General features: G+C 34.5%; 2 protein-coding genes across 2 annotated transcripts; one reads left to right on the forward strand and one right to left on the reverse strand.

The window, feature by feature from the left end:
• The first annotated feature begins 981 nt into the window (after nt 1-981).
• Nucleotides 982-18,517, forward strand: LOC125060024 (glutamate--cysteine ligase regulatory subunit). Its single transcript, XM_047664765.1, has 6 exons — nt 982-1,479; nt 3,365-3,626; nt 11,777-11,917; nt 13,571-13,687; nt 15,580-15,765; nt 16,887-18,517. Exons 1-6 carry the CDS (start codon nt 1,384-1,386, stop codon nt 17,039-17,041), a joined length of 957 nt encoding a protein of 318 aa, XP_047520721.1. The 5' UTR covers nt 982-1,383; the 3' UTR covers nt 17,042-18,517.
• On the reverse strand, nt 4,671-7,162 carry LOC125060023 (piggyBac transposable element-derived protein 3-like). The gene is made up of 2 exons (XM_047664763.1): nt 6,855-7,162; nt 4,671-6,717 (listed from the first exon to the last, which is right to left on the reverse strand). The coding sequence occupies exon 2, from the start codon at nt 6,712-6,714 to the stop codon at nt 4,753-4,755; it is 1,962 nt and encodes a 653-aa protein (XP_047520719.1). The 5' UTR covers nt 6,715-6,717; nt 6,855-7,162; the 3' UTR covers nt 4,671-4,752.
• Nucleotides 18,518-23,977: the final 5,460 nt, after the last annotated feature.

The raw sequence follows: 23,977 nt of genomic DNA on the forward strand, positions 1-23,977 counted from the left end.
GCGATTGGCGTTAATTACTGTTTACAAGCTTACTATAAAATAGATTAAAAAACATAAGGTACAAGTTGCAGCTCCAGTTAAATAGAATTTGCATTATCTTTTGATATCGAGACATTTTAAAAATCTGCCCATGGGTTTATTTTGGTTATGAATTTTATCCAAAATTAGTGGTCAAAAAAGCCTTTTCTTGGACTCGGTATTGACATTTTCCGGTACCGGATAATATAACCTGTCAAAATTCAAATATAAAAACACATACCTAAATAACGCGTATATACCTTACCTATCTCAGATTATGGTTTCTTCACCTGGTTTACCTTCATATAATGAGAAAGTATTAATTAATTTTTTTTTTAAAGTAATAAAATAACGAATACGAGTATTAATGATAAATTTTATTTTCACAAGTAGGGTGACACTAGAATAGAATAGTCAATAGGTTCTGCGTGGAAGAACATGGCAGATAAACATGGGTCCTCACCATTTCTTAAAACGATAATAATTGAAGGTTTATCAAAGAGATGAGCGAAAAATAGAAAGGACAACGATAGAAGACGTTTCAAAGAGTATTCGAAATGATAAGTGGAAATTAGCACCGACACACCTTGTAGTATAATTTTTAGATTTAAACTACCTCAAAAAAATTCAAATATCTTAATAAAATTGTCGAAAAAGTTTTTTAAATAATACCATCTTTTTTCTTATAGATTTGAATGTCACTTAAACCAAAATTTCTTCTCATACATTGATGAACCGTTTAAATGTTAATAATACTACATTGTGTCTAAACTCCAATATTTGAATAGCGATCACATTATTTAAGATTAAAAACAAATAACTATCAAGTTGTTAGATCGTACGAGTTCTATGATCTAATCCGGTAAACTATTGGTTTGTATGCTGACCACATCTGTTATCTTAAGCCGACTAATAATCTTCTCTAGACCTAAATAATAAGATATCTGTGATACTGCTCTATGTTAAAAATCTGCCAGCCGTGAGCCGCCTATTTGTCACTAAGAAAATTTTAAAATCTGCAGATGACTAATTTGCCGTTGAAAAATTTTCAGTATTTTATTTTCACTTAACTATGTAGAAAATCAAACGTCTATTTATATAATAGTTAAATCAGTTAACAGCAAAGTATGTAACAATTATACAAGTCACTATTTCGTAACAATACTGAAAACTGCGTCATGCTTATCCTAACAGCTGATGACTGATAATTCATTGGTCAAATTTCTATGGTTTTGTTAAATAAAAATACTACTATATAGAGTGGAACGACAGCGAATATTTCAGTTTATCAGTGTATACTGTATGCGGTGGTCGCTGCTTGTTAACTTTGGCTAGATATTCCCTCATAACTTCAAATCGGTAAAGATGTTAAAAAGTGCGTCTAAAGTTACTATAAACACTGGTAATGTGTTGAATTTAATTGACATCAAGAAAAAAGCTGGACAGAATGTGACTGAAGAGGTTAGTTTTTAGTATCTACTAATAGATTTGTTCAGTGTTATAATAATAAAGCCTTTTATTGCAGTAATGTTACATTTAAATAATTATTATACAAATTCTTAACTCTAGTTTTTAAGTATAGGAATCCCATGATAGGACATAGGCCTCCTCCAAAACCTTCCAAAGTTCTCTTGCTTGGGTTGGTGGGGTCGGCCAGCTGTGCCGTCGGCCCGCTGCACCAGGTCGATGGCCCGTCGTCCATCGAGGGTCCCGTCGGTGGATGCCAATGTAGGACTCGTTGACTTCACTGACTGTCTTATGTTCTTGCGACATGTCTGATCCATCCGTTTTAGCTGCTTTTCGTCTTCTTTGTGCTTAATATTAAGATTACTTCTTTTCTTTCTTATCTTCTCTGTAGCTTGTATCACATAGTCCAGAGCTTTTTGTTCAGCATAGATATGGTTTATTACTATCATTAAACATTTGTACCATCAACTTTTAACCTTAGGCATATAATATTTTATCTAATGTACCATGGTGTACCATTATTGGATGTTACTTGTAAATTATATTTACCTGATTACCTATTTTTTTCAAATATCTATATTTGATGTTCAACTTACCTTAATTAAAAATGAGAAGGTAATTTCAATGGGGTACAAATGTGACTTAGAAGATACTTATTTTGCAAGTTACTGGTAAGTCAAAATTAGTTAGCAAATATGACTCAGCAAATATAGTTCTTATGATTACTATTGTGTTGCTATGCCTTTTTTTAGTCTTCATTATAACAAAATACATATTTCAATCTACATGATACAGAGTAAATATTTAATTTTTGTTTCTTATGCTTATACTCATTATAGAAACATTTAAATAACCTTACTTTATCGCTCCACTATATTATTATAAGATTGACTTTTAACAAATATATATAATAACATAAATGTATATATAATAACATAAGAATAGGACATCCTTTCCTAAAAAATCAGGGGCTTTCATATAAAACACCTATATGAAATTGAGATGACTACATTATAGAACATACTATAAATAAATAACCATATCAGTTTCAGACATGTTATCCCAGATAAAGATAATCTCAAGGAGTATTCTATGTTTAAAAATATTGTAAAAAGAAATAAAATATAGTTCTATTACATGTCTAATGACCCCACACCCCTTGAACAATAGTTACATATAGGTGCATTTATCATCATCTAGGAAACATTATTTATTGTTACGTTGACCCAACAGCCTTTTTTTAATGTTCAATATGAAGGCTTAAGTTGTACACTCTAAACAACTTCATACATTTGTTCTTAATTTTTGGGCTCAACTTCCTGAAAATCTTGGCTGTAGCAATAAACCAATTGCTGAGTTGGCTTATTTTTTAATAAAATACAGGCTTAGGCTTTCTTAGTTAGTTTATTCAGTGGTGTGATTACCTAAATTGTCGGAGATGTTGAGAGTTCAGCTACTCTCTTTAGCATCTTAATAGCATTTTATAATTTAAAAAAAAATATATGAGTGGTACTAGTTTACATACTAATTTCTCTAACATTTAAAGCTTGCCCTGACCAGCACCAACTGTACAGTGGACATTGTTCATCAAATGAATAGGCGTAAATCATAACATATTCAGGTTAAAACTGTAAACTTAATGATACTGAGAATGATTATAACTTGTAACAACAACCACACACAACATACATACATATATGTTTATAGTATAGCATTATTAAGTACTTATAATTTACAAGTTCAAGGAAGAGGCAAAATTACTTGTCAATTATTTGAATTGTTATTTGTGGTATGACATGGTACAACAATCACGTTTGCCATTACTAAAGTATCAATATTTAAATCAAACTCTCAAATCAACTATGTTCAATTTTTTTAGCTGTCGGAAAGTATAAAACTAACACTCTCAGAGTGGGGTACACAAAACGGCCTGCCCATACAGAATGGAACAACAGAACCCTCACAGCATTACATGGTGGTGTCCACCTCAAAAGCCTCTGAAGCGGTTGTCAACATCACCAGGCCACATGATGATGTCCAAATCAAGATGGCTGAGGAGGATCGCAAGAATCTAAAGATAGGAGTGAAGATTTTCATCAATGAAGATAGCCCAACTGCACTGTGTGAATGTCTGGAAAATGGTGAGTTTTAAATACATTTAAAAGAAGAAATTATGTAGTAGATAATTAAAGTAAAAATTTATATTAAAAAAGTGATGTAGAAATAGGCTCGGTGTGGTGGCTAGCTTGACTTTTCAGTATACCTGAATTTTGAGTCTTACCAACTAAATTCCTAAACCTTTAAACTAAAAAATTTTAATATCTATCATAACAAATAGTCTCAAACATTTTTGATATGACTAGATTACAACTTAAATGAAATCTTTAAAAATAAATCAGTGGCGCTACAATCTTTTTAAGTCTGGTACTCGAGAGTTCTGTATCTGTTTCATGGTCATTTGTCAAAAAATGAAATCTTTAATTACCAATCTAAGGTCATAGTTGATTGATATGGTAAAAGTGGACAAATTATAATTGATTTATTAATTCTACATTTATTTGCTTTAAAAAATCGAATAAAAACTTACATGTAGAATACACTAACTGAAAAAGACGGCCTTATATAATAAGAGATCTCTTCCTTTAGGAGAGGTTTTTATAAAGAAAAATGAATTAAAATCAGTGGGATAAATACAAAATATTTTCAAAGTACGGTGGTATAAAAAAAGGATTACAAACGAGCACATATAGCGATGACCTTGGGCGTATAAGTGACCATGGCAGGCGGTCGCGTTGGTCTCTAATGTTTAAACAAAATATACTAGAGGCACTTTTAAATATACCTAGCAATGAGTCTTACGTTATATATATTTACGAGAATAATTTTGTAAACAGCTTTTACTATAAGAAAAGAAATCAGTGGCACTACAACCTTTTTAGGTCTGGGCCTCAGATTTCTGTATCTGTTTCATGATCATTTTTCAATTCATCAAGCTTCTGTGCCTGACACACGCCGTCGACTATGTGTCAAAGGCGTGCCGGTTTCCTCACGATGTTTTGCTTCACCGTTCGAGCGAATGTTAACCCTACACTGCATGATTTTTTTTTTTTAAAGAAAAAAAATCTTACCAGATCATATTTGTGGTCTAGAACACGGGAAGTACAGGTAAAATAAAAAAAAAGTAATAGTAACAGAGAAATATGTTTTTTTTATTTAGTTCCATATGTGGCACAATATGCAATTACCTACCTAAATTTGCTAATCTACCTAGAGGTGAAACAGACGGAAGCAGTTTTTGTCCTTGTTCAAACAAAGTTCGACTCTGCATTTTTCGCACACAACAAACGACTTTCCTTTGCAGCCTGGATTCTTGCATCGCTGGCGCTTCTGTCCCCACATAGGAAAGTGCTCGACTCCATCACACCTGACGTCACGAGTAGGAAGAATCGCTACATTGGCTCTCATTCTTTTTGTCGTTATCAGATCATTACTTGCAGACGACGGCCGGCCTTTTCTTTTATTCATTGATGAACCACACATACAGAGGCTCTTTGCCACTTCAAACTTGAAGTCTTTCAACTTCAGCGGCGTAGCTATTTGTCGCATTTCCCCAACTCTTCTATATAGCAACCAACTATTTATGGTGGCTATGTCGAGGAAATGGTAAAACAGTCTCAAATACCACTTCTTTGTCCTCATCTTTATTTTGTACTTTCCCAGGAATGAGTCGAGCAAGTCGACTCCACCCATATGCTTATTGTAGTTGCGTACAATTTGAGGGCAGTCAATATCTATATATTTCTTTTGTTTTTTACAAAACCTCCTTACTTTTTGAGTAGGCTCTTTTCCAACAAAAGATGAAGACAACACCACTGGTTTATTGTCAAACCACATTACTGTGACAATATCTGTGCCATTTACATTGCCTACCCATTCCTCTGAATATCCTCTTTCCTTCTTGCTACTTTTTAGATCTTTCAATGATGGTATTTGTATAGATTTTCCTAGTCGTCCTTTGTTCACGGTTCCCATTGAATATATTCCTTCATTAGCAAGATACGTAATCAATTCAGGGCATGTGTAATAGTTATCAAAGAATAACTTGTAATTTTTATCCCTGGGAATACACCTTGCAAGCCGGATAACAATGTTGGCACTTGCGCCTAAATCAGGCTCATTAGGAAGCCTCAGATCTGGGTTATTCTCCATCCCAGAGTATATTTCGAAGTCATACGCAAATCCTCGATCATCACACAGCACCAACAGTTTATACCCCCATTTATGAGGCTTATTAGGTAGATATTGGCGCAGCATGTTAGAGGCCTTAGTAGCGCACATCTGCTCATCCACTGACAGTGCTTCTCGTTTGGGTATAGCTTGACATTTTTTTTTTAGGGTTTCTAATAAAGGTCTGATTTTATGGAGACGATCGTGTCCTGCAGTACCTGCTGGTGGCTGAGTGGTATTGTCATTGAAGTGTAGATATTGCCGAATTTTTTCAAACTGGTTTACTGACATGGTATTTCTTATCAATGGCAAACCTAATTCAGATTCCCAGTACATTCGAGTATGCGGCAGTGGGGCAATGCCCATTAGCAGACAGACACCTATGTACTTCTTCAGCTCTGTAACGCTTGTAAAAAAAGGCTTTGCTGGGTTTTTTTGTACACTAAACTTATGCATTTCTTCTACGATATGGCTTAGAATATAATCATCAAAGAAGTACAAGAAATATTGCAATGGAGTTTCAAGTTCAGTAACCGGTGGCTCTAGATCGGTTTGCCCACAAAACTCACGGTTTGTTGGATGGAAAGATTTTTTTTTCCAGATGATATTTCGCTTTTTTCTGGCGACGGATGCAGCAGGTGCAGGAGCAGCGTCTTTTGGTGCAGTAGACCCGGAAGATACAACTGTTGATTGACGTGTTCGTGAAGCAGTTGATCTAGATGTACTTGGAACAGCAGGAATGGAACCACTAGGATTTGATATATGCTGCTGCATATCACCACCATAGGATAATGGTGCAGCGGATCCATACCTGTTCGGTGAAACAAATTGCTCTTCGTCATCCGTATCGACAAACGTTTCACCAAGTTCGTTGACGGTAGATCGAATAACGGCAATGTCATCGTCACTTTCAGCACCTGAGGAGTCTTGTTCATCTTCACTGCCTAATGGTATTGTCAAATAATATTCGATTTGAGCGTTGGATAAGGTTTTCTTCGCCATTATCTAAAAAAAAAAACATCACACCATTAGTAAACATACCTAAAATTGGACCATAGCTGCATGAAGTGACACATCGGGTACATACAGTAATCGTGAAGATTTAGTACCAAAACACAGCCAAATAAAATAAAAATACTTACATTTGTTTAGTTCACAGATATTTCAACATAAAAACAATTTATCCACTGCTGTATTCCGTAAACAACTATTATTTATTAAATTTTCAAATTGAATAAGCACGGCGCGCGGCTAACATTCAAAATTTTCAATTGAATGACTGTCTGAGCGATGTAGTAGTGCCATCTAGTTTCAACGAATGTACTAAATGGGTGCCATTGATTGTTGTCACTTTCTTTGCGTAATCAAAGATGTCGCTACTTGGTTCAAATCAGAAAAAATATCAATTTTATTGGTTGTCCCACATAAGGGACTGAATGCAGTGTAGGGTTAAATACGCACATGAGTCCATTGGTCTACCGGCGAACGAACCTACGACCTCAAAGATGTGAGACCCTGAAGCCACTAGGCCAACACTGCTGTTTTCTATATAAGATTCTTCTTATTATAGAAAGGGTTTCAATATTATATATTAAAGAATATTATTATTTCTACGATCTCTTTATATTTTAAAGGAGACCATCATACAGTTAGATCGCTGTCTATATACTGGCCTTGGCTGGTAATCAGTCGTTTGACAGGTCGAGGGTCGTGTCTAAGTTGTTCACCATGTATCTCCACAATATGTATACATTTTTCAAATTAGTTTTTTGAAGCGTCACCAAGTAGCCTATATTTTAGTACTCCCAGTATTAAGGACAGTGGCGTAACTATACCATCTGGGGCCCGTGGCATATCTTCTTTTTATGGGGCCCTATCCGTAAGAATCGTCACGTTGTACTCAGTTTAGTTTTAATAAACTTCGAGATTTTCAGCGTACTTTACACGTTGTATATGTCCCACTAATTGCCATAGGCCTTCTCTCTTAGGCGAAAGGGAATGGTTTGTAGTCCCCACGCTAGCCCAATGCGTATTGGAGACTTCACATTCATCCATAGAACATAATTCCTCTTGGGCAGGGGCCCTCTTGGGTCGGGGGCCCGTGGCATTTTGCCAGCCCTGCCACCCTATTGTTACGCCACTCATCAAGGACCTATGTAGGGAATCACGATAAAACATAATTTGTTATGTTTGTGTACGAGATTTTTTAAAGATGTCAGAGATAATCGAATGGACGTTACGATGAATACTAAAAATAATATTGAAACGAAATTTAAATAATCAAATGTTTATAAATATCTCACTTGAATGTTATCGCAGTATAACAGTTATGATTTTTACGTTAATCTTTAATAAATACTTAAATATTTAATATTTGAAGATTATCAGATTTGATCAAGATTTTTTCGTATCACTGATTTTTAATAAATTTTTTCAATAAAGAGCATTGTCATGGATATTTCAGAAGTATTATAGTCAGCAAATTATTACTATCTACAAATCAACGTTAAACTTTAAACAAATATTACTATTAACATCCCAGAAAGTATATGTACATGTACATTTAATAATGTATATAATATTTTCAAATTTTTCGAACGACGATGAGAAGACGATCTCTGAGGTCGTAAGTTTGATTCCCGCATTTAGCACATGCTCGTAAGGTGAAGGAAAACATCGTGAGGAAACCGGCAGAAGACCTAAACAATCGACAGCGTGTGTCAGGCAGAAAAAGGGCTATCTACTATTATATATAGGAAATAACAAACAATCACGAAGCAGATACAGAAATCTGAGGCCCAGATATAAAAGATTGTAGTCACTGGTATTTCTGGTTCTAACAGCGACCCTTTATTAAAAATGAAGGAAGACAGAAATGTGTTTAAACATATACTAGTAGTAGAATCTTTCTTTTTTTGGCTGCCAATATTTGAGATACAATAGTTATTGGCGTACTCAAAACGTTATTTAAAACATCGTCGATAGCATGACTTGACGGATTTAAGGTGTGATGTTGGCAGCAGAAGGTCACAATCGCTCTAAGTATTTACATTTGTAACTTTATTTAATTTAAAAAAGTAAAAAACTGCTCGTCTTTAAGTTCCACTCAAAGCCGACCACTTTGGTTTTAAAGAATTCATCAAAAAATATTTTTTAAAATTACCAGAATTCACTTTCTGCGTATTAATTTACACGATTATAAGTATACTACTACATACAAACTACATCAGACAATTAAATTTTACTTAATTAACTGAATCGACCGAATGATCGATTAGAACGTAAATTTTCTTTGTCAATTTTTCTGCAAAAGAGTATACAAATATGGTAAACCATATAATTGACAAGACGGTACAAGAGTATTAGATCACGTAGTTAATATATCCGATACATTATTTAACCGAATATAGTCGTAATTAATTTAATAACAAAAATATGCACGATAATCTTATCGTAACATAGATAGGTATGATTAAAATGACTAGTTTAAGAAACTGAAGAGTAGGAAATGTTGACAAATCATGACTCAACAAAGCGTTGAAGTTGTCCTTGCCAATATTATTCAACGTAAATGTTTATTAGATTTGAGATTATGATTAAATGCGGAAATTGTCTTAATAGCGTTTTAATAGCGTTAACCCAGCCTGGGTTTCTTTCTTCCTTACAACCTGCATGCAGGACTATTCAGTATTGGGAAAAACTGTCTAAGGGGCCATCCATAAAGTACGTCACACGTTAATGGGGAGGGAGGGTATCACCGAAGTGTGACATCGTGTGACAAGGGGCATGGGGGGTCAATACTTTTGTGACGTCACATGTTTAAATTTAAAATACTAAAACGCAAAGTTTGGATGTGAATTAAAAGTTTTAAAAATTTACGAACTTGATCTATATTTATTAATAATTTAGCATTCTCGCTATGCGATAATCTCTCATGCAACGTCATTTAACTTCTAGAGCGGCGTTGTAATGCAAGTGAGACACTCAAATTCACGAGAATTTTGACTGGTAAATACATTTAACAAATGTGTGACGTCACATCAGGAGGGGGGGGGGTTATAAAAATGTGACAACCTGTGACAAGGACGGGGGGAGGGGTTCAAAAGTCCTAAAATTCGTGTGACGTACTTAATTTCGGAAAGTAGGATATGATTTTTGTTGTATATTCGTGAGAGAACAAGTCATACTGAAATAGTGGGTTAAAAGAGGACGTAATGACACGGATATGAAAGGGAATGCTTAGGTGGTTTGGCCATGTGGAACAGAAGATGCGGTTAAGCAGTAGGATATACAATCTAACCGTGGCTGGTGACCAAACGATGAGGTACTATAGAATGTCATGAAAGTGGATGAAGCGAGAGATGTGTTAGGGAGCGTTCAAGTATTACGTAACGAATTTTGGGAGGGGGGGAGGGGGTCCTTTTTTAAAACGTTACGATGCGGGGCGGGGATTGAATTACGCGTTATTGTTAATATTATTTTCGACTTTCTTTACACCACATAATCGTAACTGTTAGGTATAAGGTGGTGTGGGTGGTCACGAAACGTTTTACTATTGGGTACAGAAAAACGTTACGGCGCGTTATGTGGGGGAGGGGGGATCAAGTATCTCCAAAAATTGCGTGACTATATTGAACTTGGAGATCCGTGGTTTCTGCCTACCCCTTCAGGCAAAAGGCGTGATAATATAAATAATTATTATAATTATGTATTGATTTTTTCTAGGAACAAAAACAATATCTCGTATCAAACACATGTTTCATACAAATATATAGTTAGTATTTTTATGAAATAAATGTCATTAAAACTTTGTTATCAAATAATAGACATAAACTCTTTAAATTATCCTTCCTCATAGATTTTTGCAATCTTGATTGAGCGTGTAGAACGATTGTAAATGATAACCATTCTTTAACAGATAACAATTATTTCAAAGTACGCGATTTTTTCTTCAAAATAATAAAATACAATTGTACCTAATCCGACCCACATAAGCTGTTTAAATATATTGTATTTTAATATAAAATCTTATTGGATTTTTGTTTTACGGAATCGGAAAGTCTTTCAGAGTTAAATAGCGTGACGATATAAAATATTCAACTAAATTTGTCCGCACGCTTGCCGCAAAATACAGTTTGTTTCTATGAGTGACCGTGTCAAACGCTAGCGTTAAGTCCTACAGCGCCCTGCGCAATACTAAGGCTGAAAATAGAACATATTTAATTCAAACTTGCTTACGTCAAACTTAAGTGTCTCGCTAAATTAGTACATTAATAGAAAACAAAAAAGAAAACTGAAATGAAACAATAAACAAATGACAACTTATTATTTTAAAGGAAAAACTAAAGTCTTCCCGATCCTAAAAATATTTCCTCACACTTTTGGTCAGGTGGAAAATGTCTTCATCATTTTTGTTATAGTTAGGGTCGGTCAAGTATCACGTAAGCACTATAGGGGGAGGGTCTTCGATTTTCTTATTTGGTGATTACGTGAACGGTAATTATCTACTTTCTTACACATTATCTATGCTTGAAAACGAAATGCATCTTCGGGGATTTCTACAAGAATTTCATACGTTTAGGTACTATTATTTTTGAGAGTTTGGCTTACTTTTTCTGACAAGAGGAGGGGGGGGGGGATATATGGCAGTAAATCTGCTTACGTAATACTTGAACTAGCTAAAACCCAAAGCATTGGCAACTTCTTGAAACGTATCTATTCACATCATATAATCGTTCAAGTATTACGTCACGCAATTTTTGGAGAATATTGCCCCCCCCCCCCATATAACGCGCCGTAACGTTATTCTGTACCCAAGTATAGTAAAACGTTTCATGACCACCTAGTGACTCTATACCTAAAAGTTACCATTATGTGGTGTTAAGTACTGGAAAGTCGAAAATAATATTAACAATAATTCGTAATTCAATCCCCGCCCCGCATCGTAACGTTTTACCCCCCTCCCAAAATTAGTTATGTAATACTTGAACACTCCCTAACTTATTTGTAATGTTCCCAAATAACAAAGCAACCTTAAAACATAGGCTTTATGTTTTTTTTTCAGTATTCACAGCCCTCCAAACCGAGTTCATTGAGAATGTTATCCTTTCATACAATCCTGATCACCTCCACAAGGGGGAACGTGATGATAATGTCAAGACCACCTTCACGAAGGCATCGCCTATATCCCTTGGAAGCACTGTTGGTAAGTTTTTAAAACTATTATATATAACACTATGTGTGAGTAATTGAATACAAAAATGTTAATCTAATATATAAAATTCTCGTGTCACAATGTTCGTTCCCGTACTCCTCCGAAACGGCTTGACGAAATTTTTTATGCATATTTAGTCTGAGAATCTATACTATATATCTTTCAAACCCCTTAATGTTAAGGGTCGCCCATCCTTAAAATTAATTTTTAAGTCAAAATTGTGTTATTATTTAAATAATAAACAGATATTTTGCAATAAAATAAATTCAAACACTGTTAAATCGTATCCCTAAATACCTATTTTAGGAATACACATTACACACACACATAATATATATATATATATATATATATAGATTTTTATAACACACAATTGACTTCGGACAGGTTCGTAGTAGCCAGTTAAAAATGTATTTAAAAAAATATTGTATTTGATTCCTTGAAAAACTTGTCGAACAAAACGCAAGTCATACAAAAAATGTATCTAGTCATCGTAGTTTCAATTTATCATTATGATTTTTATTGCATATATCTTGCCTGATCTTTGATCACTTTATGATGTGATCAACAATCATACAATGATTATATTATATAGAATACTAGCGGACCCGACAGACGTTGTCCTGTCTTAACTATGAATACTGATTTCGAATTGGTATAATTAACTATGCAGCTCGATAGGGGTCAAACGCAACATTTCTATGTTGTTGATTTCGATTGCATCGATTCTGTTCGCTTCGCTTGTTCAATGTTATGTCAAACACCATAAGGTTACAACAAAAAATTTGAATTGTAAAAGCGCTATGGACTGAAAAAAATTACTATCGTGACAAAAGTCAGGTCAAAAGTCAAAGTCTTAATATGGTGCTTAAGTATTCTTAAATTTTGTAATTTTCCGCGCAATTTTTTTATTTTTTTCTTTCATAAGAACCTTATCCTGACAATAACAAACACGACAAAAAAATAATGAAAACCAAAAGTCCCGGCTGAATTCTATTGCATTATAGACCGTTATGGATTTAACTGATTCCAATAAAATTTGTACACCGTGTGCAGTTTGATCTAACTTAAAAGATAGGATAGTTAACATATATATATGATTCTACTGTACGTGTGTATGTCGCTGAACTCTTCTGCAACGGCTGGGCCGATTTGAATGATTTTTTTATGCGTTTCGGTGGAGCCCTGGATGGTTTAGATTCACAAATCAGCCCGGCAGATGGCACTGCAGTCGGTACTTTCACACTTTGTTTAATATCTTAATCGCTAGAAATATGCAGGACAACGTCTGTGGGGTCCGCTAGTAACCTATAATTGTTAGGTTTTTTTATTAAATAAAAAAAAGTAACATATTAGTGATGTAACGGGCGGCTGTATCACTAACAAGCGATCTATAATAATAGGCAACTCTAGTAAAGAAATCAAAATACTATGTGCATCATTAAAACAACAACATTGAAAGATAGGCAATTACCAAACAATCTTAAATTAAACTAAAATCTAAAAGCTAATCTTTATGTCCATGAATTTCTATTCAAAATGACATAAGAATACGAAAATACGTGAAGATACTTACGGCGGTACCTACTCGAGATTTTTTATGAAATGCAAATAGTAATAAATGTTTTTTTTTAATAATTTCAGTTCGCAATTCCAGTACTGAAATAGAAGCTGACAGCGACGCAGACGCAAGAAAATGCGAGGCCATCTTGCCTGGCATCAAGACGTTATGGGCTGTACTCGAAGACTATGTTAAAAATGGTATGTTTTAAAAAAATATTTTTATTTAATTATAACGGTGATAAAGGCGAATTTATACATTTTGACGTTTCAGAGAATTTATGTTTAATCGATTAGGTCAGCCATATAAAAATAGGCATGCAAATGTCATATTAATTTGAATAATGTCATAGAACATTAGTTATTTATAATTATTGTCAACTTTATGGAATACTCGCCCACGCTATAATGGCACCTTGCCTTTAAAATTTAGTCATCTTCCCCTTGAAAGCATTCTTTCTTCATAGTCTGAGTCTCAATTTTAATATGATAGTATGGCAAATAAGCCTTTGGAACAGCCATAAAAGGCAGCTGCCGCAGCCCCCGGACATGTACATTAGTGGGTGCGTTGCCGGCCGATACCAAAAATACTAATGTGAAATCAAATCAAAATCATTTATCCATTTAGGTAAGACAATGTACACACGTATGAACGTCGTAAATAAATACATGTTAAATACAGGGTGGCGCAATAGAACGTGCATTTATTAAGTATAGGCTAAAAAAATAAATACAAAAGGTATAGTTGAAATATAATATAGGATGATTAGGTAATTAAATGAAGTTTATTTTTTAAATATAACATCATCTAAATGACGGCCCTCCCGAAGACAACACTCCTCTTAACAAGAGCGCAGATTTGTGAAAACTCTTGTCAATAAATCTGGGGTGATAATAGCTGCCATCTCCCCACGGATATTTTCCGTTAGCTGACTGATGTTCCTCGGATTGTTCATGTAGACTTTATGTTTGAGGTGTCGCCAGAAACACATACCCAAAAAAAAAGTCAGGAGGCGTCAAGTCAGGGCTACGAGGGGGCAAGGGATATCACCTCTTTTGGAAATTAGTCTTGCAGGAAACATCTGTCTCACAACCGCCATAGAGACATTTGATGTGTGACAGGTCGCTAATTCTTGTTGGAACCAAGTCCTCTTATTCGCTATTCTCGATCTCGCAAGTTCTGGAGTCAAATATCCCTCTAACATCGCAACATAGCGGTGTGTGTTAACGGTGATGTTTCGTCCTCATGAATCTTCAAAGAAGAAAGGGCCAATAATTCCTTTGCTTGAGATTGCTGCCGTTACTTTCGGACTATGCAGTGATTTTTGATGTTTCATTTTGAGGCTTAAGCTGACTGTTCCATCAGTCAGCTGAAGGAAAATATGCGTGAAGAGATGGCAGCTATTATCACCCCAGATTTATTGACAAGAGTTTTCACAAATCTGCGTTCTTGTTTAGAGGAGTGTCGTCTTCGGGAGGGCCGTCATTTAGATGATGTTATTTTTAAAAAATAAACTTCATTTAATTACCTAATCATCCTATATTTTATTTCAACTATACCTTTTGTATTTATTTTTTTAGCCTATACTTAATAAATGCACGTTCTATTGCGCCACCCTGTACTTCTAATTTTACATTTCCTGCCAGTTCTCAAATCAAGGACGTAGAACGGAAGAGAAGAACTGGCAGTAAACTCTCCGCCACTCTTTTTCATTGCCAAGTTTTTTGTTTTACACAATGTTTGTTATGAGTTGCATTTTACCATATTCCACGTGACATCTTATATAATTAGTATTTAATTAATAATAAATTAAAAACAAAGATTTGTCCTCTATCACCAGGAGGCATGGTGAAATAGGAGCACGCACTTTCATTCTCGTGGGAAAAACACGCAAATACATATTAAAAATAACTACTATCACCGCATACACGAATTCAAGTTCGACCAGTCACCACAAGTAGCACCCGTTCACGAGTATGACGCATGGCCAGCCATCGGCCCCTCGCCATAGAATAGTGAAACAATTTTAAACAGTCATTTGTTAATAATTACTTTACCTATATATAAAGAAGTTTTTTAATCATATTTTCAGGTCGTGTCCTTCAACTAGGCGTGGCAGACGTGGGCGGTGGATGTCTGTACAAACTACACGCGTGGGCTGTTGTGAAGCCCACGATAGCTCAGATCAACCTCGCCTCGTGCTGCGTGGTACCGCCCAGTCTTCATACATTCTGCAAGGCCAATGATGTTCAGCTCTTAACTCACGCTGACCCTGCAGGTAAGCACAGCTCTGTTTTTTCCTTCAATTTATTATTTATTTATCTTAACCTTATTCGATTCCATTACAGTTTAATATAACTAATAAATTTAATATATAAACTTTTTAATCATGGTTTGACGACTCATTGGTCTAGTGGTTAGTACCCCTGACTGCGAATCCATGGGTCCCGGGTTCGATCCCCGGCTAAGACGAACATCGATGTGATGAGCATTTGGTGTTGTGCTTAGGTCTTGGGTGTTTAAATATGTATTTATCTATCTATCTATAATATGTATATCGGTTGCCTAGTACCCATAACACAAGCTTCACCAGCTTAGCATGGGACTAGGTCAATTGGTGTGAATTGTCTTTAAAAAAAAAATGGTCGTCACAATTAAGATCCATCTTCCAATTGGCAACTCAAAGCTAGAGACTCTGATTAAGTAGTGAAATATCTCAACTCCAAAAAAATTATACAGCTCTTGAAACTAAATTTCTAGAATACGGAGCTATGAATATTATAATTTGTAATAACTTAAAAAAATAATCTAATTGGAAATCTAAACCATTCTCGAATCCACGTGAAGGCACAAAAGATTTCATCAAAATCGGTTAAGCCGTTTAGGAGGAGATTAATTTCTAACGCACGCAAAGATGGTTTAACATATATGTATATATAAATACTGTGGTAAAAAAAAAAAACAAAAAAAAAAGTTTATTTTTATTTATTAAAGTTTACCATATATGTATATATAAATACTGTGGTAAAAAAAAACAAAAAAAAAAAGTTTATTTTTATTTATTAAAGTTTACCATATCATACATAATTTGTTACAGGCTATCTTTTTTTTATATATATTGTAAATTTTTGTAAACATTAATGTTACAAAAAAAAACCCTAGTAATTTTTGTTAAGCAAAGAAAAAATACCTTCTTTAAAACTGATTAGCCCCAATATATCCAGCTCAGAATAAGTACTGTTTAATCCGTTATAATCGCAAAGAATTGGAAAGATCAACGCCTTTATTTCCGAAATGGTTCTTCAATACTTGTAATATTATTATTATTACTTGTATATATATGTAATTTAATTTAATTTTATTATTATGTCATATATAATTTTATTTTATTATTTCCAGATTTATTATCCGTAGCAGCACTTAAGACCCTCTCGGACGCAGGCATCGGTTGCAACAACCTGGATTGGTGCGCGAGGTACCAGGTTCACATAAAGTGTAGGGGTGTACTTGCCCTTAAAGGATATGTTTGTAAGGCCACTGTAGGAAAACAATAGACAAAATAAATTCCCTAAAATACTTAAATTTAATATATTAATTAGTACGTAACTACACATTATATACGGTCTTAGAGTGACATTCAGAGTCGAGAGCTAAGTATGACCCGTATTTTAAACAATATTTTTTTGACATATGGGAGTCACACTTAACGCTAAGTCTCGACTCTCCTTTTCTTCTTCTCAGGATCTTTTTTGCTTGAATTGTAATTACAAATATTAAATCAGGCTCCTAAATTTACGGCTTGCATCTAGAATTGTAAACTAAGCCTAAAATATAAGGACTTAGCACAAATTTCTATAAATTTGGGTACAATCTGTCGACTTGGGTACAAAATTGTATGAATTTGGGGACAATCTGTCGACTTGGGTACAAAATTGTATGAATTTGGGGACAATCTGTCGACTTGGGTACAAAATTGTATGAATTTGGGGACAATCTGTCGATTTGGGTACAAAATTGTATGAAATTGGGGACAATCTGTCGACTTGAGTACGAAATTGTATGAATTTGGGGACAATCTGAAGATTTGGGTATGAAATTGCATCATCCTTATCCTAGAACTTTATGATTTTGGTACAGATTTTCATAATTGATAATTTGTATATACAAAACAGTACTATTCCAGTTTTTTCGAGATAATTGTGTTTTAATCAACTTAGAAACCCCAAATTGGTTTTTTCTTCTGTCTTAACTTAAACAGTGTTTATAGTATAAGTAATTTTTAAAATACCGTGATACAGTTACTTAATTATACTTGAGTATACAGTTTATATTTTATTGTAAAATAAGTTATTAAATTTTATAAATAAAAAGGAAATTAGATGTAAGAAATTTTTGTGATATTCGATTATCCAGTAAAATTTAACCCGCCTTTATAAAGTGTGGACTAATATCCTGCTTTGTACTTTTTATTTTTATATGGTAAAAAATTCGTAACCATGGCAACGAACAGGGTCCTTTTAGTCCACGTTTTGTATGGTGATCTATGTTTATGTTTTGTTAGACAAAGTTTGGCACGTACTTCGCTTAGTGGGAGATACACAAAAGTTTAGTAATATGGAGCCATACTTAATTTAAATAAAATATTAATAGGCCACCACATACTTTAATTTGTTGCTTTTTTTAAGGTGTCACAAATTTCGTTTTATAAGCGGACTCAACGAGTTTATTTTTCTATAGAAAGTATTACAAAATTAGGATTTTTTTAGAAAAATATACTATTGACAAGTATTTAATACGTCATCCAAACATCAAATTTTTTGACAGTGATCAAACTGACAAGCTTATTGGTATTGTCATGAAGTACTTAATGTATAGGGATTTAGTCCTTCATTCCATTAATAAAAGATACACCATATGTGACCGAAAACCCACATAAAATACAGTGAACTCATCCTTGTACTTATATTGTAAATGGTGCGGAATAAATTCAAAAATATATTTATATTAAACGTGTTATGAAATGCATTTTAATGTTATTATAAGTTATACAAATTTAAAAATAAAGTTTTAATTTCATAGTGTTTTTTATTTTTACTATTCAGTCCCCTAAATTTAAAAAGTATTAATAACTATTATTGATAATTTTTTGAAATGGTTTTTGAATCAATATACACCAAGCATTTAAGAGGCAACGTTTTGTGTTATCCTCGTTACAAAATACCGTTTTATTATGGAAATTGTGGTTTTAGGCTGTTGTTTTGATGTTCTACATAGACAACAAATTTAAAAGCCAAAAATTTACTCAAGTCTTCGTGGGCACAAAGAGAATTGGCGTAGTAATTATTGCGAGCCATAGCAATAACGCGTAGTGAATTCATATATTCACAAAAGATTTAAAAGATATCATACTTTTAAATTTTATGTTATTAACATTAGTCACAATAATTTAGCGCTGCTACGACTCACTAACGCAAATCCCACAACGGTTCTCTCCGTATAGTATAGTACATAATTAGTAACATCTAACTTTACAATAGTTTTATCCGTTGCAGTGACATCTAGTGATGGAATATGAAACTTTCTGTACTGATAATGAATGTTTACCCATAAAGTATCTAGATGGCGCTAGCATGCCCATGTCCATGTCAGTATTTGACTAATATTATATAAATATTTTTATTCAACGTGAACACGATTCAATAGAACACTGAGAATTATGAATTGTTTTAACGAAAATATATAACGAGTATTTACGACCGTCAAATCAAGGCTAAGTATTTTACTTCAAAATTGTAGATAATAAAATACTTTAACACAATTAAACGCGAATTAATAAGTTAATGAATAAATATTGCCACTAGCATTATATCTTGTGTGTTCATTAAAAAAATCTAATTCTAGGCCGTACCAAGCAACAAAGACAAACGTAGTATTGTGTTAATAATTGTAAATTTATAATAATACATAACTTTAATCCGGTTAAAAAGTTTTTTTTTTTAAAGACAAACGTGTTTGGCAAAATCTATTTTATTTACAAAGAGTACAATCTAATATCGCCAGATGCGATTCCATAACGTTTTTCTAAATTTAATTAATTTTACAACCGGCTACTGCATTTACATAAATCTCATAAATCCCGGGACCACCCCATCACCTATCCGTTTTAAACAATTTATATTCCATTCACAAGACGTATGAACGGAGCGAAAATCTATAATTGTGAATTAAAATGAAAAAAGGGGTTAGGCGGAAACGGATATTGCCATCCGTGGCGACCCTGTCGGTTGTAACTTTTTATGCACATTTTATTACGTTTGTCTGATTAAGTCTTGTAATCAAAACCTAAAAGTCGTAAGTATTTTTATCGAATTATTTTAACCCGAGTCAAGCAAAAATGTTTGATTCTTCAGTGCACCAATTTTTCCAAGTCACCCGAACTTCGTCTAAGAAGGAATTGGAAATATAGCCTGTGCCCCAAAATACCAGCTACTTCCTTTTGACCAATTTCAGCGAAGGGCTTTTCAAATTGTCAATATCCAACGTATTTCTGATCGGCTTGATTATCTCTCAACACATAGCGTCTCTATGGGTATTCTACAAAGATAAAGACTGTTCTGAAGAGTTGTTTCGGTGGGATACCTGCCTCGATTCACACCGTATGAGGCGTGTTAATTCACCAGCATCACATTGATGGTTGGAAGTCTTCCACGGTCCGCTTCACAGACTCTTCCCTTCAGAACCCCTCTTCTTTTGGTGTCTCTCCATTACTGAGTAAGCGTGTCTTCTCCAGATGCAGAAACTCTACCGCAATACCCGTCCACTCCGTAATCTTATGAAGCCATGATTTTTACCTTTTACCAACATGCCGTTTACCCTGGATTTTACCCAGGAGGTGGTAGCGGTCATGGCGCAACACGTGGCCCAGGTACGCAACTCCATTGCTTAATGTTCTGCAAAAGTTTTTTCGACATTCCTACCCGATTAAGAACTTTCTTCTTAGAGACGTTCTGGATCTAGCCTATTCGAAGCGCCTATGCGACTAAAACAACCTCATCTACCCACCGGGAACCCATCGACATCTAAACGTCTGCAGGCGTTGCTTGACTTGGCTGATTTATTTAATCTAAAGTCGTTTAAACTATAGCGGTCTTGATAATTATTAACTTGTAGTACCTATCCATGTTCCAACTTGTGCATGTGTTACTTAACTTGATCGATCTTAATAAGCTTCCACATATCAAAGTGCGGTCAGACACCCTCATAGACACCAAGTCAATGACAGTGACAATTAAAGCGAAAGGCAAGGACAACGTCACGTGTATCGTTACATCGAGAAAGCAAGAGTGCGACAATTTCACGCTCGCTGTGCGCACGCGCTGAACTTAAGCTTAATTCGTAGAGTCAGCAAAAAGGTTAGCATGCAAATACAACGAATATTTTTAATTTATCTCCTAACAGTAATCAAGGAATAAAAGAGTGTTAATTAATGGTTCTGCTGTAGCATTCTATTACAATTAATTACAGCTGTAGCGCAAACAAACTTACAGTTCAACTGGCAAGTTAAAATTAAACCGCGACTTTTCATGTCTTTTCATGTCTTAAACCATAACCGTTGTGCAACATTTCATACACGTACACTGTTTGATGAAACTTCCTCTACTTTTGGAAGGAGCTTGGCTGGCATAATTATCCAGGACGCACATCGAACCAAATGGCCGCCTAAGTGCGATAACTGAGTCCATACCGTGGAAAACTTCCAGCCATCAAGGTGATGAATTTTTAATTACGGCTGATGAAGGGAGGTATTTACTCAAACAACTCTTCAGAACATAAACTACTTTAGAAAGTAAACAATACTAAAGAAAAAATTAAATCACTGGAGAAAAGTTGTACCTTTTTAGGTCTGGGTCTCAGATTTCAATATCTGTTTCATTATCATTTGTCAAAATACGCAAGTAGGTGATCAGCCTCCTGTGCCTGACACGACGTCAACTTTTAGGGTCTGAGGCAAGCCATTACCTCACGATGTTTTCCTTCACCGTTCGAACGAATGTTAAATGCGCACATAGTAAGAAATTCCGTTGAATTCCGGGGATTGAACCTACGACCTCAGGGATGAGAATCGCACGCTGAAGCTACTAGGCTAACACTGCTCTCCATTTACAATAGCTATATAAATCATGTCTTGTGCTGTTTTTCTGACCGTACACGAAGACTGCATGCTTTGATCTCGCCAAAATTGTCTACACAATTTGCCGCTTTCCATACGCCGCTTTGCGTAACAATATTACCTAAACTGTTTGAAAAATCAATACGCTTTCTAGAGTATCTCACTATAACTAATGACCGCAGCTCTATGGGGAGAAGATAGATAGTGGGCTGTTCGGGGTATTTGTTGTGTTTCCCCAAGGGAGTCGGTACGGAATAATTTTAAGGAATTGAATATTATGACACTATCTGGTCAATATATTCTTGAAGACTTGTTGTTTGTACAAAAAAATATAAACGATTTTAAAACAAATGGTGACTTTCACCATATAATACTCGAAACAGAATTTTTCGTCTAACTAAACATGAAATATATTATTTTTTGTAAAATTTATATTCACTTATAATACCACAAGAGCTTCAAAATTATCGGGAAATATCCGATATTCGGATATTTCCCGATAATATGGTATTCGGGTATTGGTGGTATTCGGGGGATTATTTTTCCGACCCAAATGTCGGCCAATACAATTGCACCATGAGACGAAATGTACAGTTAACAAATAAGAATTTCATAATGAATAAAACAACTACTTAATACTTTTCTTGAAGCACCGACCAGAGAAAATTTTCACAAAAAATTTTCAGTATAATACCATGTAGGTTGTACCACGTGACGTCGAATGGTGCAATTCTATTGGCCGATATTTGGGTCGGAAAAATAATCACTATAATTGTCATGTGTTTTAGAATAAATAGCTTGTAACGTATACAGTAGAAAGTGCTTTATATATGTGTACATATATAATGCATTTTCATTAAATACAAAATCACCTATATAGGTAATATTATAGATTTATTTATTTATAAGTAACCTCGAAGAAACGATAAAGAGACAATATTCAAAGCCAAAACAGATTACATTGTTAAACAAAATATATGAAACATAAGTATATTAATAGAGAAAAAGCCATAAAAAGCGACAGTTAATACTTATTTTCGCAGATAATTCGTGTTCGTACGAGGCACATGGAACAATTGTGAATATCTTGCCCCATACGGTGGAGGTATTCTTATAGAAATTAACGAGAGCAAACAGGGCCTATCTATCCGCCCATAAACAATAATAAGTCTAAAAATAATGCGAAAATAATAAGTCTTATTTAAATAAGTTACATTTCCAACAGCAGCTGTTCGCTTTTGATGATGTATTCCCAGAAATAACATTGGGTTCCGCGAGCCTCTTCACAGGATGTCTTTTGCTTTGGATTCTGCCACTAACTCTACTCTGTTTATTTTGAGAATAATTTTAAACAACAATTAATGTCCTAATCCTTGTATGTTTCTTCTTTATTATACCTACTAGTATGTCTGTCGTTCTCCGGATTTATTTATAAATTTTGTGCTGTCATGTTTTGTTTTGCTTTGCTTTATATCATATTTTTTTATCAGTGAAACTTTTTGTGAATACATCCAATGCGTTTATTATGTGTTTTATTTTTAACTTTTTTTTATTGTATAGAGATGTATCTGCTTGCTTTCCAAATATATCTTAACATATATAAATTACTTGTCACGTTGTTTGTCCGCTATGGACTCCTGCCGAACCGATATCAATCAAATTAGCACACCGTGTGTAGTTTGATCCAACTTAGAAGATAGGATAGCTTACATCTCAATTTATACCCGCAATATTATTTTATTGCAAAATATTAGTTTCTTATTTAATAGTCACAATTCTAACAGATGGCGCTGTGTTGAAAGTACCAACGTTTCACATAAGCTACAATTAAATGGCATAACCACCATAAAGCATGGTGGTCCCCAAGACTGGTGTTCTCCTACCGTTTCCCTTGAATAGTTTACTACTATGTAATATAACAAAAACCTTAGCCATAGAAACGCTTGGCCGGTCTACTAGTAAATATATAAGTATCTAACGAACGTGAAAATATATCCCATAAAGATTATGTTGTTACTTTCGCGCTCATATTACTATGAGTGGAGACGAACACGAAATTGGTAGCACGCTCTACATACTACTATGATTGAGATTTCCGACCCTATGACTTGAAATCCGTATGGTCTCTGCCGTGCGATTCTGTAACTCACTTTTCGAAGTCACACAGCGGTTTTCACAACGGCGGTCGCGCTCAAATCAGTCGTAAAGCAGTCATTTTACGATTTGGCATTCTGATAAACAATAAACTACAAGCTCCCTCCTTATCAGAATGCCAAATCATAAAATGACTGCTTCACGAATCGCAAGGCTGTACTTTAGA

Source organism: Pieris napi, chromosome 20, assembly GCF_905475465.1.
Source record: "Pieris napi chromosome 20, ilPieNapi1.2, whole genome shotgun sequence".
In the NCBI taxonomy this organism is placed as follows: domain Eukaryota; kingdom Metazoa; phylum Arthropoda; class Insecta; order Lepidoptera; family Pieridae; genus Pieris; species Pieris napi.